This window comes from Chelonoidis abingdonii, chromosome 5, assembly GCF_003597395.2.
Source record: "Chelonoidis abingdonii isolate Lonesome George chromosome 5, CheloAbing_2.0, whole genome shotgun sequence".
Classification (NCBI taxonomy): domain Eukaryota; kingdom Metazoa; phylum Chordata; order Testudines; family Testudinidae; genus Chelonoidis; species Chelonoidis abingdonii.
This window is the reverse complement of record NC_133773.1, coordinates 63,233,080-63,249,991: the sequence shown is the minus strand read 5'-3', so window position 1 is coordinate 63,249,991 and position 16,912 is coordinate 63,233,080. Positions and strand designations below refer to the sequence as shown.

Genomic DNA, 16,912 nt, shown 5'->3' with positions numbered 1-16,912 from the left:
GTGTCAGATTTCCAAACTGCACACATCTCTGCATAAAAATTAATCCAAATCCTTCCCAGGCTACAACAGAGATATAGTTATGGCAAACATTTCCAGATACATACTGCTTAAACATACAGAACGTGTTCATCCAAAAGCTAGCTCTTTTCCTGGTGCTGCGTTTATGAACTGCAAGAGTTTCATACTTCATGAAATGACAACTTCAGCTTCTCTTACCTGGCTTTATAAATAGCATCAAATTGATATTAATATATATGAATGAATGTGACCTGTCCATGACTTATACCATAAATACCCCTGATTGACTCTTGGGAAGGGGGGACCTTGTTGGGGAGAGGAGCCCGCGGCACCAGCTGCCAAGGGGAAGAGCGTGGTGGGGTGGGAAGCGCATCTGCTGCCGCTCCTGCCATGGCTGGGGGAGCCCCATGGGACCAGTAGCTGCCCTGGGATCACTGCTGGGAGCTGCTCAGCTGTGGCTGCTCCCACTGCCCCCGGGACTGCTGCTCAGGCGGTCTTCAGGGCCAGCAACGTCAGTCACTGCTCAGGCAGTCCCCAGGGGCAACTGCCTGGGGCCACCAGAGCAGCAGCTGGCTTCAGAGCTGCTCCAGCAGTGGCCAGTGTGGCTGACCCCAGGACCACCCAGGAACAGCCACAGCAACTGCTGCAGAAGTTATGGTGCAGAAGTTACAGTGGTTGCAGGAAGTCATGGAATCCGTGACTTCTGCAACCACCGTGACAAACATGGAGCCTTAATCGTAATTAAATCACTCGTGCACATTCACACAACACTCTTGGCGTCAGTGGAGTGCATCCACAGTTGGTATTCTAGCGCTGACAGAGGAGTACACCATGGGTAGTTATCCTACTGTGCAAATCACTCTTGCCTGCTAGGAGTTGATTACAGTGCATCATGAGGCAAGATCACTGCCCCCCACGATGCATAATTCCAAGGGCTTCCAACTGCATTTCATGCTGTTTTTCAGCTGCCCCTGTAAGCTTTGCACTCATCACGGTGCTGGGGCCAGTCTTGTGACAAGTGTTATGAATGAACAGAAATTCATGCTGCCTGCCCTGCTGTCTGCTATGGAAAGAAACATTTCCAGATTGATGTTGGCATTCACAGAGCAGCTATTGGGCTTGAGAACCAAGCACTGAGTGGTAGGATCAGATTGTGATGCAGGTATAGAATAACACGCAGTGGCTGCAGAACTTTTCTATGCTCAAAGCCACCTCCTTTGAACTGTATGCAGAGCTTGCCCTCCCCTGCAGCACAAAGGCACGGAAATGAGAGCTGCCCTAATGGTGGAAAAGCAAATGACAATCACTGCGTGGAAGCTGGCAATTCCAGACTGCTACCACCCAATCGCAAATCAGTTTGGATTTGGGAAGGCCACCATAGGGATTGTGGTGATGCAAGTGTACAAGGCCATTAATAGCCTTCTGCTACGAAGGACTGTGACTCCAGGCAACGTGCAGGAAATAACAGATGGCTTTATGGCAATGGGGTTCCCTAACTTTGGCAGGGCAATAGATAGCATATGTATACCAATTTTGGCTCCAGACCATCTCATGATGGAGTACATCAACAAAAAAGGCTACTTCTCTGTGGTATTGCAGGCTGGTAAATCGCTGGCGTTGTTTCACTAACATCAACATGGGCTGCTTAGGAAAGGTGCATGATGCTGGCCTGTATAGACAGCTGCATGCAGAAACTTTCTTTCCAGACCAGAAGGTTCCAATAGGGGATGTGGAAATGCCTATAGTGATCCTGGGAAACTCAACTTACCCCTTATACCTGTAGTTCATCAAGCCATACACTGGAAACCTTCACAGCAGCAAGAAGCACTTCAACAACAGGCTCAGCAGGTGCATAATGACAGTAGAATGTGCATTTGGCAGGTTAGACCTCAGTGAGGAAAATATTCCAATGGTGATAGCAGCTTGCTGTGCTCTTCATAACATTTGTGAAGCTAAGGAGAAAAATTTTCCCAGGGCTGGAGCACTGCAGTGGATCACCTGGCAGCTGATTTTGAGCAGCAAGACACCAGGGCTATTAGAGGGGCTCAGTAGGGGGCAATTCAAATCAGGGAGGCTTTGAAACAGCATTTTGACAATGAACCCCTGCAATGTGTCTTTCTGTAATGAACTGAGGCAGGCATTGTTTACTTGCCATTTTGAATGACCAGTGTAATGATTTCTACCTGAGCATTAATTATAATTTGCAAATATGGTGATTGCCACTGTATTTGAATTTATGTTGCAATCACCTTGTGTAGGTCACAAATAAAGAGTCACTGATTTTGTAAGACTCAATTTTTATGAAACAGCAATATACAGATTAACGTTTCTTACAATGGACATGACAGCGAGCAACACTCACTGAAGTGAAGATCTCAGAACTGCATGTAAATCCACCTGTCTTTATGGAAAACGTGCAGAGGGGTGGAGTGCAAGAGGTTCCCAGCCCATCGCAGTACCTGAGAGAAATTTGGGGAGGACAAGGAATGCACATCTGTATGGGCTGCAGGGGCAGTCTTCTGGTACGCCTACCTCAGCTCCTTTATCTTAGCACAGCACTGCTGTGTTCCCCTTTCATGCCCCTCCTCATCCATGCCACGAGCAAGCTGCTCATAGGTGTCAAAGTTCCTATGGCTGGATCAGAGTTGCAACTGCACAGCCTCCTCTCTTCCCAGACCCAACAACTCAGGTGTACTCCACACAGGAGCCGTTTGCTGCAGAAAGCCAGCATGGTCAGCTAAGAAGATGTGATGTGAGCTGTCCACGTCAAGTAAACTAAGTGGAATTTCAAAAATTCTCAGGGCTTTGGGGGTGAGGGGGAAGGAGCACACACATGTATATCTGGCTGTAGAGCAGCTGAGTAGAAAGTGCAATGATAGCCATTGTACAATGCCTCGAGGCCACTGTGTGCTTGCTTACGTTTCCCTGTGTCTACAGTGACACAGTGTCACTAATTTTGCAACCAAAAGCTTTATGCCACTCGTCGAAATGGATTTATTATTTCAGTATAACACAATGTGGAAGTAGAGAAAGAACTGACAGGGATTTAAAGGGGATTTCAATATATGACAGTCTCTGTTAGAGTCAGGCTAGCTGTAACCCTAATAACGCGAGATTTGTAGAAGTAAGGATTGTGTGAGGCATGTGGGAAGTTGTGTGAGAAGTTGTTGTGACATTGTATAGACAAATATGGAATGTAGACTAGAGTCTAAATATGTGAGAAAAATAAGTTATCAGGATGACCTATGTATAAACAAAATGCAGCTGTTGCTTATTATTGTCTGTGCAGGGTTGCTTACTGTTTGCAATAAAGGTATAAATGCTGGCTGTAATTCTTTACCTGTAGAGAGACCTGCCTAGAAGGGGGAAACCCTGTGTCCTAGAGCACTCTCTCCCTCTATGCAATTGCTTGAGAATAAAGTATCTGACTTCGCTGCACCCAACCAGAGAGTGAGAACTATGTTTTTCTCTGACAACTAGTTAAATGGGTAGGAGGAGCATTGTTGTGTGTACATCTCCACTATTTTGTCAGCAAACCTATGTAGTACAGACAAGGCCCAAGTTTGGATTAGATTTTTACAGTACAGCTATGCATTTAATATAATAGTGATTAAATGTACTAGTAGTGAAAGAAACTCATATTTCACATGCTAACCCATAAAAGTTGCTTCTCCACACCTCCTCCCCCCTCCCTTTCTGTTTTTCGGGTTCCTGGTTCTCCTTCTCTTTCCCCATCCCACCTCCCAAAAATCCCACACATTTTTGTTCTCCTTTCCTATCTAATGTGGGAGACTGGCTACAACCTTAATTTGAGCTACCATAATAGATTTTCACTACTGAAGTAGGTTGCGAGCCCACCCCATCCCCAGAAGCCACAGGGAGAACTCTCTTCCATCTCTTGATGATAGTGGGAGGTGGTGGTGTCTGAGGTCAGACTAACCAACCCCAGTCCAAGAGTGATCTATTCCGTCTGCAAACTTGGCTTCTCCTTCAGAATGGCTAAGCATGAAACTGCTCCCATGCTCACAAGTCCTTCAAGCTAGTAGCTGAGCATAGCACAACACAGCCTCCAAGCCTATTAAAGTACTTCAAAGGGTTTAAAAGCCAATGTAAACTTCACACATACACACTATGATTATGCAGACAAACAAACTCTGGAGGATTATTCCAAAATAAAGTGTCCAAGACTGCATAGTCAAAAAATGGCATTTATCACAAAAAAGTCAAATATTCCATCTCCCTCTTGTGCTGAAGATCAATACATTTTCCTGTCAAAGATGTAAAGTTCCAAAACAATTGCAAAATTCTCCTCTCCAATTAGTGCTGCAAAATTAATGACCATCCCTATGGCACATTCTCCAGTTATTCAATATTTCAGTTGAAGTTCTGAGTAGAGGACGTGCTTAATTATTTTCTAATATGACTCCTGTTGCTCAATCCTGTAAACATTATGCTGATCTGAATGTGCTATGTCAGGTAATATGTTTGTGGGCCCTCAGGCTCTGCTAGTCCATATCTTGCTCGTGGTATAAAACAGAACAAAAGGTTTGTCCTTGCCGAAACATGAACATATGGCATGTTTTTCACTTTGCTGACATATCAAATATACAAAGGATGCAGAATTTTGTTAATCTGCAGTCTACTGTTTTCTCTTATTATATTCAAAAACTGCAAGAAAAGTGTACTCACTTTGCTTATCCCATAATTCTCCAGTTTCACAAGCTGATGCCAAATTAAGTTTCATATATACTTTACATCGGAGTTTATTTATGCTAACAGATGTCTTATATTTACACATTTGAGAATGTTTGAAGACTATAGGTGAATTTTTCTTTGGAAAATATTTAAAAAATTGTATCCTGTCCCATTTCAAATTTTGAATATGCAACTAAAAATCATACAGTGATTCAAATCCATAGCATATTAAGTGTGTGCACTAGGATCTTTACACTAGTAGCTGTAAGTATTCATACTAGTTTCCATATATCAGTTATTTCAAATTGACTGGAATAACCATTCTGATTTAACTGTCCTTCATTTCAGTCACTCTCAGAACAAAAGAATCTGAATCAAGGGTGCCCCAGACTGAAGAACAATCTTTCTTAACACTGAAGAAGAGGGAAGAAACCAGACAAATCCTTAGTTGGTGTCAGAAAGTACTCTTCAAATCCATGTCTCTCTCCTTTAGCCAAGTTAAGTCTTCACATGCACTGAGTATCTGGTATCACCACAGACTTGATATAACGTTATCTTTCACCACTGCATACAAAATATCAGATGTTTTAAAAAAGTTATAGGATGAATTTTGCAGACCAATTTGAATAGTGATCAACATCCCCTTGAAACATATTCTTCCTCTTTGCACACTCTTCCACAACTTAGAATAAATGAGGAAAAAAACTTTGAAAACTAAATTGCATCTACATGTAAAACAAACAGCAGATTTGCGGATTATGAGATGACAGACAGCATGGAGAGATCGGAGAAAATGAAAAGAAATAAAACAGGAGAAAATACGTAAGAGGCAGGCCTGCAAGCCTTCAGAAAGCGAGTAAGAATTTGCCTACATTTTACATGAAAGTTGATCAATAATTAAGACACATTACAATAACTTTTGTAAATAATGTTATAGTTATTAAATGTGAACAAACATTACATTTAGTGGACCAGGTAATCCTCATCTCCAGAAAAGTGCCAGAGATGTAACAGAAGAGATAAAAACTCTACCAGATTGGCTGGGTGAGGTTAGTCTTCAAACAGAATGATCTGATTTGCCTGCTGGGTTGCCCAAGAACTGCACTGTACATAGGGAATCCGCCAGGGTTATCAGCATCCATTTGGAGCCACATCACAAGGGTCTACATAGCACTTCATTGTCCCCAAAGTTACATAGCATGGAAGTGCACCACTTGCACGTTAATAAAGCCTTATTAACATTTAAGACTTCTCAGAGGACTCATCACAGGACAAGACAGCTAACACAAATGGCAATCTAACACATCTACCACTTGCCCCAAGCAGGCCTCTTTCCTATGTGCAGACGCCTGATTTGGGGACAGAGGAGGCAGTACAGATTTCAATCTTCACAAAAAGGGGCAGGTAATGTGCATGCTTTGTATTGTCAGGAAATCATAAGTTAAACAATAATGGATCCTTTGTTAACATGACTTGGTTTTTTTTGTCACTCTCAATCTAACCAACCAATTAAGTCCTAAATAGATATCAGAAATAAAAATCATGTTCCCATCTTTTCTCTTTTAAGACAATGAACTGATCTAATTGCCTTTTTCAATACACTCAATTTCGCAAAACAATTCAACTTATATATACTGAATCATTCTTCCATAGCTATTCAAAATTAGTTTAGCTGGGTTTACCAAATACTCAGTGTTAATGCAAAATGCATTAGGCACTTAATGGTTGCAACTTTAGATCTGTCAGTGCCAAGGGGTTAAAGTTACATTAAAAGAAAAAAAAAATCAGCAAAGCTAAACTATATTGATAGCAGTATCTGTCAGCACCTTCACTGATCAGTCTAATCTTACATGTCAAAGAATTAATGCAAAATACATACCATAGTCAGAGATTGAAGCAGCACATCATTTTGCCAAATGCAGTTAGGCTATGTTGTCCTCTGCAGTTTTTTATCATCTGACACACTGCTGATGCTGTTTTGGAGAATGGTATATTTCCAGATTGGTCAGATTCCGCATTTTTTTTTTTTCAGACGTTGGCAAAATTTGTATGTGCTACACCAGTGCCCCCAAAACTGTGACCCATGGCTCCCTTGGAGAATCATGAAGTGTTCATGGGAGAGCCATGAGCGTATGAGAATTCTTTTTTTTTTTTTTTTTGGGGGGGGGGGGCCTCAGATATGCCCATTTTGGGTTTCCTCCTAATTAAGAGATTACTAAACTAAGCTTAGAAATCACGACGTCTTGTCCTGCTGCTGCTAATACTGTGACTGGAAGCATCTCCATGCCTTCCACTCCTGCAGGGGGCCGTCAGCAAAGACTCTTCCTGCTGGGGGAAATATTCATCAGAAATCTCTGCTGAAGGCCCCTGCTGAAGCAAAGTGCACAGAAAGGCTCCCAGTGCCAGCAACAGCAGCACCACTGCATTAGCGGGTAGGGGGCTGAGGCAGAGACAGGTGAGTTTTATTTTTATAATGGAACAATTTTTACGAAGTGCTAAGTGTACATGTAAGCAAACATTTAGCTAAAGACGATTTTAATAAAGTTAAACAGAAAAGGAAAGAAATAGACAATAAGGTGATAGTTACATTATGTTTGGGTTTTCAGGTCTGGATACTACTTTGGAAAGCCCACAGCCACAATGTATCATTTGTTTTCCAGCATTATTAAATGAAAGTACAAGGCCAGGGAAACTACAGCAACATTTAGAAAGCAAACACCTAGAATTTGTAAATAAGAGCTGTGACTTTTTCCTTCGGAAATGAGGAGAACTAAGGAGGCAAAAGAGTAATGTCTAAATAAGCAATTGTTCCTCAAAAAGCCTTAGAAGCATCTTATGTTGTAACCATGCAAACTGAAAAACATAAACAAGACCCTTCTACCAACAACAGACATGCATAGAATTATGATTGGGAAACAAGAAACCATAACACTGAAAAACATTCCTATGTTAAATACCACAATCCATCAACATGCTGATGGATCTTACAGAAAACATCCAGGACCAGCTGACAGAACAAGTTAAGAACAAGATCCTCAGTGAATTCATAGTGCACTGATGGAGCAGCAGCCATGATGGGATAGAAGAGTAGGGTGAAGAAAGTGGCACCAGCAACAATTTGGACTCACTACATGATTCACCTCCAAGCTTTGACATTTAATTTGCAACGTGAAGTATGTGAAGCCCTCAACAGTTACCAAATTGGTTAATTCCAGGCAGCAAACACATTTTATTATGCCGTGCAGACCGATGGGCTCTGACCAGCTCCACTTGTTTCACAGAGAACTCATGTGGAGAAGTGTTACAACATGTATTTGAACTGAGTAACAAAAAAACACACAGAATTTTCCTTCTTGGGAAAACAGACCTTGCAGATTACATGTGTAATGCTGACTTTTTAACTATATTAGCTTACCTAGTGGAAATATTTGACAGACTGAATGTACTGAACCTAATACTTCAAGGAGGAAAGCAAAAATACTAGATATGAAAGGAAACCAGGCAATTCACAAAGCAACTTTGTCTTTGGAATTGCCACATTGAAAAGGGAGTTACCAAGATGTTTTCAGGGTTATCACACTTTAACAGAACATAGTGAAAGTAATCAAAATGCCATTAAAGACCAAATATTGACTCATTTGAGTTGTATTCCCATTTTGATGAATATTTTCATAAATTTTAACATTAATTTTGTTACTGATTGGATTAAAAACAGATTCTCAGTAACACACGACCCCATACCAACCTTAAGTATCACATTGTTAAGTGATCACATATTTAAAATATAATGATCCAGGAATTCTGATTTCTGTTAAAGGACAGTATAAAGAGCTCAGTGATGAATCCATGAAAGTGCTGCTCCCAGTTATCTTTGAGTCTAGGTTTTTACCTATGATTTGTGACTAAACACATAAATCATTAACATTTGGAAAACACTGTGCAACCATGCAGTTCAAAATAGGACCATTCTTCTCATCAAAATCTTCAGCTGTGTCCAAACAAGTCAAAAATTCATAATTTTCAAATTATTGTTTTAATAATCTGGATTAGATCACATTATATAATTAAACCAACTGAATAGTTAAATAAAGGCCCCAAACCAACCAAACCAGTGGTCCCTCTTAAAGTTAATGTCCTGAGACAGTAAAAGAATAAAAAATTAGTTGTGAGGAGACACCAAATTTTACAGTATCTGTAAGGGAGTTGCAGTACTAAGAAGTTTGGAAACAATGGAAACATTGTTTGACAGACTATACTTAACATCTTCAAATTACCAAACAGCCTTTGTTCTGTTGAATTATGCTTATTGTATTTAAAAATACATCAGGGTGACGTATTCTACCTAAAAGTGTGGGGGAGGGGCACAAAGCCCCACCCACTCCATGATCTTACCCCTGCCCAACCTCTTCTCCCGAGGCCTGGAAGAGACTGAGAAGGGGACCAGGCCCATAGTGGAAAGTGGGTGGACTACAGCCGCTTGACCACCCCACTTCCCATCAGCACTGGAATACATTTTTAATTTGGTTTCTGAAACTTGCTTCTAAGGCCTAGATCCACAAAGGAACCTATTGCTCCACTCAACATTGCCACAACTGCCATCCAGGAGAATCCTCACCCCAAATTAGGCCCTGTGGCTCCCTATACAATGCAAGGGAAGAGTTAAGCACCTGCAAAAGATTCACACATGCCAGCATACTGAGTGGCAAGCCACTAAGATAATAAAAAATGCTGAGGAGAAGGGCATGGCTGAAGTCCTGTTCATCAAAAGCTAATTAGGCAATATTGGTGCTAGGGATTCACAGGTGTGAACCCTCTTCTGGAGTTAGGTGCCTAAACCAGGTAAGCCATTCCTCACAAAATACCAGAGAAAGAAAAGTGAGAGCAATACCCCCCACCCTATTATAGCCAACAGCACAGTGGTTAGGGAACTCATCTGGGACGTAGGAGACGTATGTTCAAATCCCCACTCTGCTCAGTTGGGGGCAGGGACTTGAACTTGAGTCTCCCATATCCCAGGAAGTGCTCTAACAGTGGGGGTATGGAATCACCCTGCTCCTGTCTGTCTTTTCTGGTTTCCAGATTGGGCCATGAAAAGAGGAAGAACTGCAGCATTAGCTTGACATATAACTATAATGTTGTTCCTAACCCAAATCCTACACACACACACTTCACCAACTCAAGTGGTGGTCTAAACTAGAGCTAGCTCACCTATGGGGGAGAGGGGGAGTTGAAGGCCAAGTGCTGCTGATGCTTGAACTAGTAATACTATAGGGTCTTGGGTCCAGATTTTTAAAAGTATTAGGCATTACTCAGCTCAACATCACAGTGCCTAAATACCTTTAAAAGTAAGTGCCTCAGCTACTACGCACTGCTAAAACATACAGGCTATGCTGCTCGAGTAACATTTTGCAGCACAACTGCTCTCACAAGCTCAGCTAACTCAACAAGCAGAGCCAGCTTTAGGCCGATTCGCGTGATTCCCCGGAATTGGGCCCCATGCCTTAGGTGCCTTTTAAAAAAAAAAAAAAAAAAAAAAAAAACACCTCATCCCGCGGCCCCGCTCTCCCGGCCAGCAGTCCAAAGTGCTGCCAAAGACTGGGAGCGCCACCTGGTGAGTACAAGCCCCACGCCCCCCCATCCCAGGAACTGGGCCCCGCACTTGCTAAAGCCAGCTCTGTCAACAGGAGTTAACTCATGGGTAGATAACTTGAACTAACACTGCAGTGCAGTCAAGCCCAAAGCCACTGAGACTTTCAAAAGTGACCTGCAACTGCAATTGCTATAGAGCATAAACACAGTTTCCACTATTGTCCGTAATCTTATAAATAAAATCCTTTGTGCTTAATATTCAATTATTCAGCATAAAAACATTTTTTCTTAAAGTCTGAGCAAAATTAAATAAGCTGGCTTTGAATTATCCAAGTAAGAAAAACTGCACTTTCCCTACTTGTTCCAATCAGAAATTCTTTATTCATATAACTTTAAAAGTGTGAAATTGTCAGCCAAATTTTGAACTCTCTCATGGTGACTTAAAAAAACAAATAAAATTTGAGGAAAACTGATTCAAAATTAAAATCATATCTGTTTAAAGTTGACCATGTTGTGTATGCACACTAAAATTTTAAGTGCATTCTTAAGTGAAGAAATTGTTATTAATAGGACTGTTGATTAATCACAGTTAACTCATGCGATTAACTCAAAAAATTAATCGTGATTAATCGCAGTTTAAATCATGCTGTTAAACAATAAAATATCAATTTAAATTTAGAAGTAGGACTGAGCGGACTTGTAGACGCCGAAGTTTTACATTGTTTTATTTTTGAATGCAGTTATTTTTTGCACATAATTCTACATTTGTAAGCTCAACTCTCATAATAAACAGATTGCACTACAGTACTTGCACTATGTGAATTGAAAAGACTCATTTTTTATAGTGCAAATATTTATAATCAAAAATAAAGTGAGCATTGTACACTTAGTATTCTGTGTTATAACTGAAATCAATATATTTGAAAAAGTTGAAATGGTATTCTATTATTTTTTAACAGTGTGATTAATTGCAAAGAATTTTTTTAATTGCACAATTAATTTTTTTAATCACTTGACAGCCCTAGTTATTAACAAGTCTAAACCTCCACAGCCCTCCCACCATTCCTAAATTACACATGGATGCCCCCTTCCCCCTTAGAACAAAAAGGAAAATTCTAAAATAAATAACTCCATTAATGATATGACACATTGGGAAATGAAGCATTAAATTCAAGAAGTTATACAAGGTAAGGTATCTTCTTCCAGGTCACCTTAGTCTCACTGTACATACGTGTTAGTATATAGGCCTGTCTCTTAGCTTGGGATAGAATTTTGGGTTTGATTTTTGATATTTTTATATCCTTACTAACATGTGAACAAAGAACAAACATGCTGAGTGTTGCTTCTGCCTAACTAGATGGCATTTATAGCACAATGAGAAGAGACAAGGAAGAGAGTTTAAGTGTTGCTGGGTATGGTGGGAGCTTAATATACGAGTGTACACTTGAAGACTGCCTTGACTTCTATCTCAAGACAAGGTCAAGAAACCAGTCGGGAAGGACAAGAGGGGATGAGGACAGGAGAGGGGAGGCATAAGAAACACTAAAAATCCAGAGAAATGGTGACCTTGGCCAATACATAGCCTCACTCCTTACACCTCCCATGGGGACAAAGGAGGTGGTACCAAAGTCCCCAGACTCGCGACCCTCCAAAACAGAACATGACCATAAATTGTAAGGGATAGGACCAGAGGCGTGCACTACAGGTATAATTAAGCTTGCCAAGAAGAAGGAGGTGGGAAAAAAAGGGGACATGGAAGGCTCTGGGGAGTACAGAGGTATGGATATGCTTCCTTGATTAACTCCAATAAACACTGCATTGCCTGCACTTCAGACTTCAGGTCTTCCGCTGTCTGCATGACAAGAACCAAGGGAGGGGCAAAGGGAAAGCCCTTAACAATATGATGTATTCTCAATTCCCTGTTTTCTTTGCTAAACTTCAATTTCAATGGTTTAACTGGAAAAAAAGTAAAGGCAGAAGTTGGCCTGGTATTTTTATAATTTCAAACAAATGCTCACCTGGTGGAGGACCACCAAATTTTCTTTGTCCATTTTCTTGAACCATGCTGTAGCCAGTCTTTTCCATCAAAGCTAGTAAGGCAGCCTCATTCTGAGTACCAGTTCGGATTTTGCCACATCCATTTGTTACATCTGTACTTTCGTCATGCATATTTGCAATATCTTCAACAAAACATTAAGATAAAATTTGATAATACAGAATTGCAAACTTAGCCACATACAATAGCTACTAAAAGCCAGAAAAGTAACAGCATAAGTTATTTCAACTTTACCTCATGAAATTCTTCCCTTGCAGGAGTTAAGCTTTTTTGTTCTAACCTAGCAAGTTATCATCATCTATATATTTTCCTTCAAATTTATTACAATAAAATTATGCATGAGAATACAGTACAGGTAAGGAGTAATAATCTGTAGGATATAGTCTGAAATTTCTGTTTTATGTGGTTTACTTGCCAATGGAGAGTCACAGGGTGGCCAAGTGCAGTGCTTTCTGCCACAGTTTCCCCTAATGTCATTAATAAGTTCACCAAGGCTTTACGTAAGGAACAATGCCCCTTCTGAAGAGTCTAGTTTATTAACCCAAAACCCAATGAAAATATAAGTAAGACTTCACCCCAGGATCTTAGAGTCAGGTATCAGTTTACCCATTCCCACCTGGGTCCACCATTCCCTTTCAACAGGGTTCTCAGCTCAGTACCTTTCCTGGAGTCAGGACTCCTGCCACTATGGAGAGCCACCGGTCTGCAGAGATCTAGTCATTGCAGCTCTTCTCTGGGGCAGCATGTAGTTCCTGACAGGCTGAGCTTCCTGCTACTGTTTGGGAGTTTCCTATCCCTCAGAGGACAGCTTTCAGGCCCTTGCTCCATTTATAAATCCCCCCAAATGCATGAAATAAGGACCCGTATCTTTTTAGTAATACCGTCCTGGATTGCAAACTGCCTTACTTATATCCTTCATTAAAAGCTGTTAAAAGTGACTTAGTTCACAGGTAGGTGGTATTTCTGAAGCCTGAAAACTTGTAAGGGACCCAGAGGGTGCAGTGTAAGAGGCAACAGTGAGGCAAGGTCAGACTGGAGTCAGGACAGCATCTGTTACAACTCAGGATGCATTTTGCTGCCTCTGAACATTAATTACTACTCACTTTCTTCAAACATAGCCTATTTTGTAGCTCTCAACATGACTTTTAAAACATTTGAAAAAAATGAGGTTAGTAATTCTATCATCATAAATATTTCAAGTTAGCATGTCATGGTACAACCTTAACTCAGTTTAGAAGGATTTAAACTAGAGTACTTCAGAGTTTCCCCATAATATTTAAAACATGCTCAATTCCAACTGGTCTTTAAAGCAAAGTTCAACTTGAACTTAACAATTTTTAAAAAAATCATTTGACTATTTTTTTAAAATTTCTATTAACAAACTAAGTCTGCTAATTTCACTACTATAATTTTAATGTCAACAATGTTTAAAATGACCAAACCAGTTCTGAAGCAAAGACAGACACTGTGCTTTCACAAGTGAACATAAAAAACAAAATGTGTACATGCTTAATATACAATTTTAAAATACTAACAAGATAAAGTCAAAAGAAAGTCATTTTTTCTATGCAAGCAAATGCCCTACTCCTCAAAACAAAATTATTACATAGATTAAGTAAATTAGATGAATATTTATTATACCTCAAAATTTCAGGGAAAGCATTTTGCATGAAGATTTTTTCTAGGAACAGTACTTTCTTTAAATAAAATAAAAAGTATTTGAAAGAGAATTACTTCTGTAACTCCCAAGGAAATGACCTAGATTCCTGGAGCTCTGTCTGCTGGCAGCTCAGGGAGGAGGAGCCAAGGCAAACTCAGAGTCTGCCCAGCAACCAATAGGGAGTGAGATGCCCCTCCCAGGGAGTTCAGCAGAGGGGAGGAACCACTTTTTGGGGGAGGCTGCAGCCAGCCAGGGCCAGGGCAGGACTGGCTGTCTGGGGAGCTGGTGAGTCCCAGGCCTGCAAGCAGGGTTCCCCCTGAAAACTGGCCTCTAGGGACTTAACAGCAGATCCCTCAGCTGGGTTTTCCTTCCCCACGGATGATTCCCAATTGTTATGTTTGCTGAGAAATTTCCCCAGCCAGGCTGGGTTCACCTCCAGCTCCTTAGGTGAGACTAGTCACCACATGGTCAGCTCTGCTAGTCCAGGGAAGCTGCCTGCTGAGTGTGTGACTGGAGGCTGGGCTAGGAGGCTACAGTTTGGATGTTAGGGTAGTTGTATAACCTACATCTTGAGCCCTGCACCCCTTTGTGCTGAGGGGAAATCCTGGGACCAACACAGCCTGATTCCTGCTTGGGATCCCTCTGCAGTGACTGAGGAGTGCAGTCATCTTCAAACCTGAGGATCATTCATGGAGTTCGTGAGCGCACAAGCTTTTAGTTAAAGCAGCAAAGAATCCTGTGGCACCTTATAGACTAACAGACGTTTTGGAGCATGAGCTTTCGTGGGTGAATACCCACTTTGTCAGATGCACATAGTGAAAATTTCCAGGGGCAGGTATATATATGCAAGCAAGCTAGAGATAACGAGGTTAGTTCAATCAGGGAGGATGAAGCTCAGTTCTAGCAGTTGAGGTGTGAAAACCAAGGGAGGAGAAACTAACCAGACTAACATGGCTACTCCTCTGATACTTGATAGCTTTTAGTTAGTTAGTCAGGGAATTTGCTTTGAGGACCCCCTACTCCCTGAACTGTGTCCTCAAGCCAGGGAGCGAGGGTTTGTGGATTTTATAACCTGCTGCTTATTACACCTGTGGAGGGATTCGCCACCTCCTCTCACTTGTAGGTCTTATGGGCTGTACTGAACCCAGTCAGCCACACTGCTAAACCACTGCAGAGAATTTTATAGGTCACCAAGGGCCCCAGCAAAGTACGCGTACCAACAGGACACTAATTTTACACTTGTTACATCAAGTCACGGGTATTTTAAGTGTGGGCACAGGTGACTCTAAAAATAGTGTTTCACCCTGTTATGCTGTATATGTTGCCTGTTTAATATAATTATTATGTTGAATATATTTTTAGGTGTTGTATTATTTCTTGGACGTCTCCAACTATCTGCCAAGTAAATGGGGATTACTCTGTAGTTAGAATTTTCCACCCAAGCTGCCCTGGTGACCCTGCCAGAAACAAGCGAAGGGGGTGGCAGCACCGCCAAATAATTTCATAGCAAAAAAGAAAAAAGATTCACCCTCCTGAGTGGGTGGCGGGATCCAAAAGAACCCAGACCTGTCCATTAAAACCTGTAATCGGATTGCCATTAAAGGAGGTAACCAGGTGGAGAGGGGCGCTACACTTCAAAAAACACTAACATTAAGGGCCTGATTTCCAAAGCAACCTCTACTTGGAAACTTGTATGGATACATTTTTCAAGCAGCAAAACATTGCATGGGCACATGTTGGGCTAACACCTACACAGACAGGTAAGTTATTTTGCCAATGTTCATTGAAATTAACAGACATCTGGAGGTATAAGTGTTTGAAAAAAGTATCCATAGAAACAAGGTTGCTATTTGACAATACAAACTTAAATACATATCACACATAACTAAAGACATTTTAATTCATTGGTCTATTATTTTATTACTATTTATTACTGCTAACCCCACCCTCTCTGCCATTCCTTTGCATTAAAATGGAGATTAAGACAGGCATGAGAGAAAAGGAGGAGTAATAATTCTGTCCTGGTAATTCCTGGATAGTGATGATGATGGTGGTGGAGAGCGTAACACAACTGCAGCTTGCCACACTAGCTGTTAGGGCTGGTCTATGCTGAAAATTTACATTGGCATAGCTCCGTCAATAGGGGGTCCACACCCCTGATATAGTTAAGCCAGCCTAACCCCCAGTGCAGACAGTGCCAGTTTACCGAAGAATTCATCCATCAATTTATCCACCCCACAATCTCCCAGGGAGGTACCTTATTTACGACAAAGGGAGAACCCCACTGCAGAACTGGCAAGTGGCTGCACTGAGGAACTGTAGATGTTTAAGTGGAGAGATAGCCTGGGTTATTTTTACCGTGGTTGGCAGCATGCAGGCCACGCATGCCCAGAAGGAACAGTGGTCACTCGGCAGACCCCGGCTTGGCAGACACACGTCTCACTGCTGATAGGACACCACAGGGGACGAATAGATTTTCCTCGGCTTCACTCAATCCAATCAAGCTGGCAGGAAGGGGGTGGGGATATCTGTGGAAACAGCCAAGCACATAAAGACCTACGTGGTGGGGAAGGGGCACATTATATTTGATGCAAGGGGAGAAGCTGGCTGGCAGGGCACTGGGAGCTATGGGATCGTGGTGGGTGTACACAGTGCCAGAGGCTGTGAAAAAGGGGCAGGGGTGGCATGCAAGTAGGTCCCAGGGTGAGAAGGGTGGCAGGGGAGAGGCTTTCTGGGTCTCTTGGTGCTGCCTTGGAGTCACCAGAGCAACATTAACAGCAGCACATTTCCATCCAGAGTCATAAGCGCCAACTCTGAGGATGCTCTGGAGCTGGAGCACCCACAGAAAGAATATAGGGCGTACTTGGCACCCACCAGAAGGCCCCACCAATCAG

The 16,912-nt window shown here is 41.7% G+C and overlaps 1 protein-coding gene across 1 annotated transcript in view; it reads right to left on the bottom strand.

The window, feature by feature from the left end:
• Window positions 1–16,404, bottom strand: part of RBM46 (RNA binding motif protein 46) — a 39,136-nt gene extending 22,732 nt beyond the window's left edge. Inside the window, exons 1-2 of the mRNA XM_075066342.1 lie at window positions 16,362–16,404; window positions 12,321–12,482 (exon numbers count right to left, since the gene is read on the bottom strand). Of these exons, the coding sequence (XP_074922443.1) occupies window positions 12,321–12,482; window positions 16,362–16,404 (205 nt within the window). The remainder of the gene's footprint in view (window positions 1–12,320; window positions 12,483–16,361) is intronic.
• Window positions 16,405–16,912: the final 508 nt, after the last annotated feature.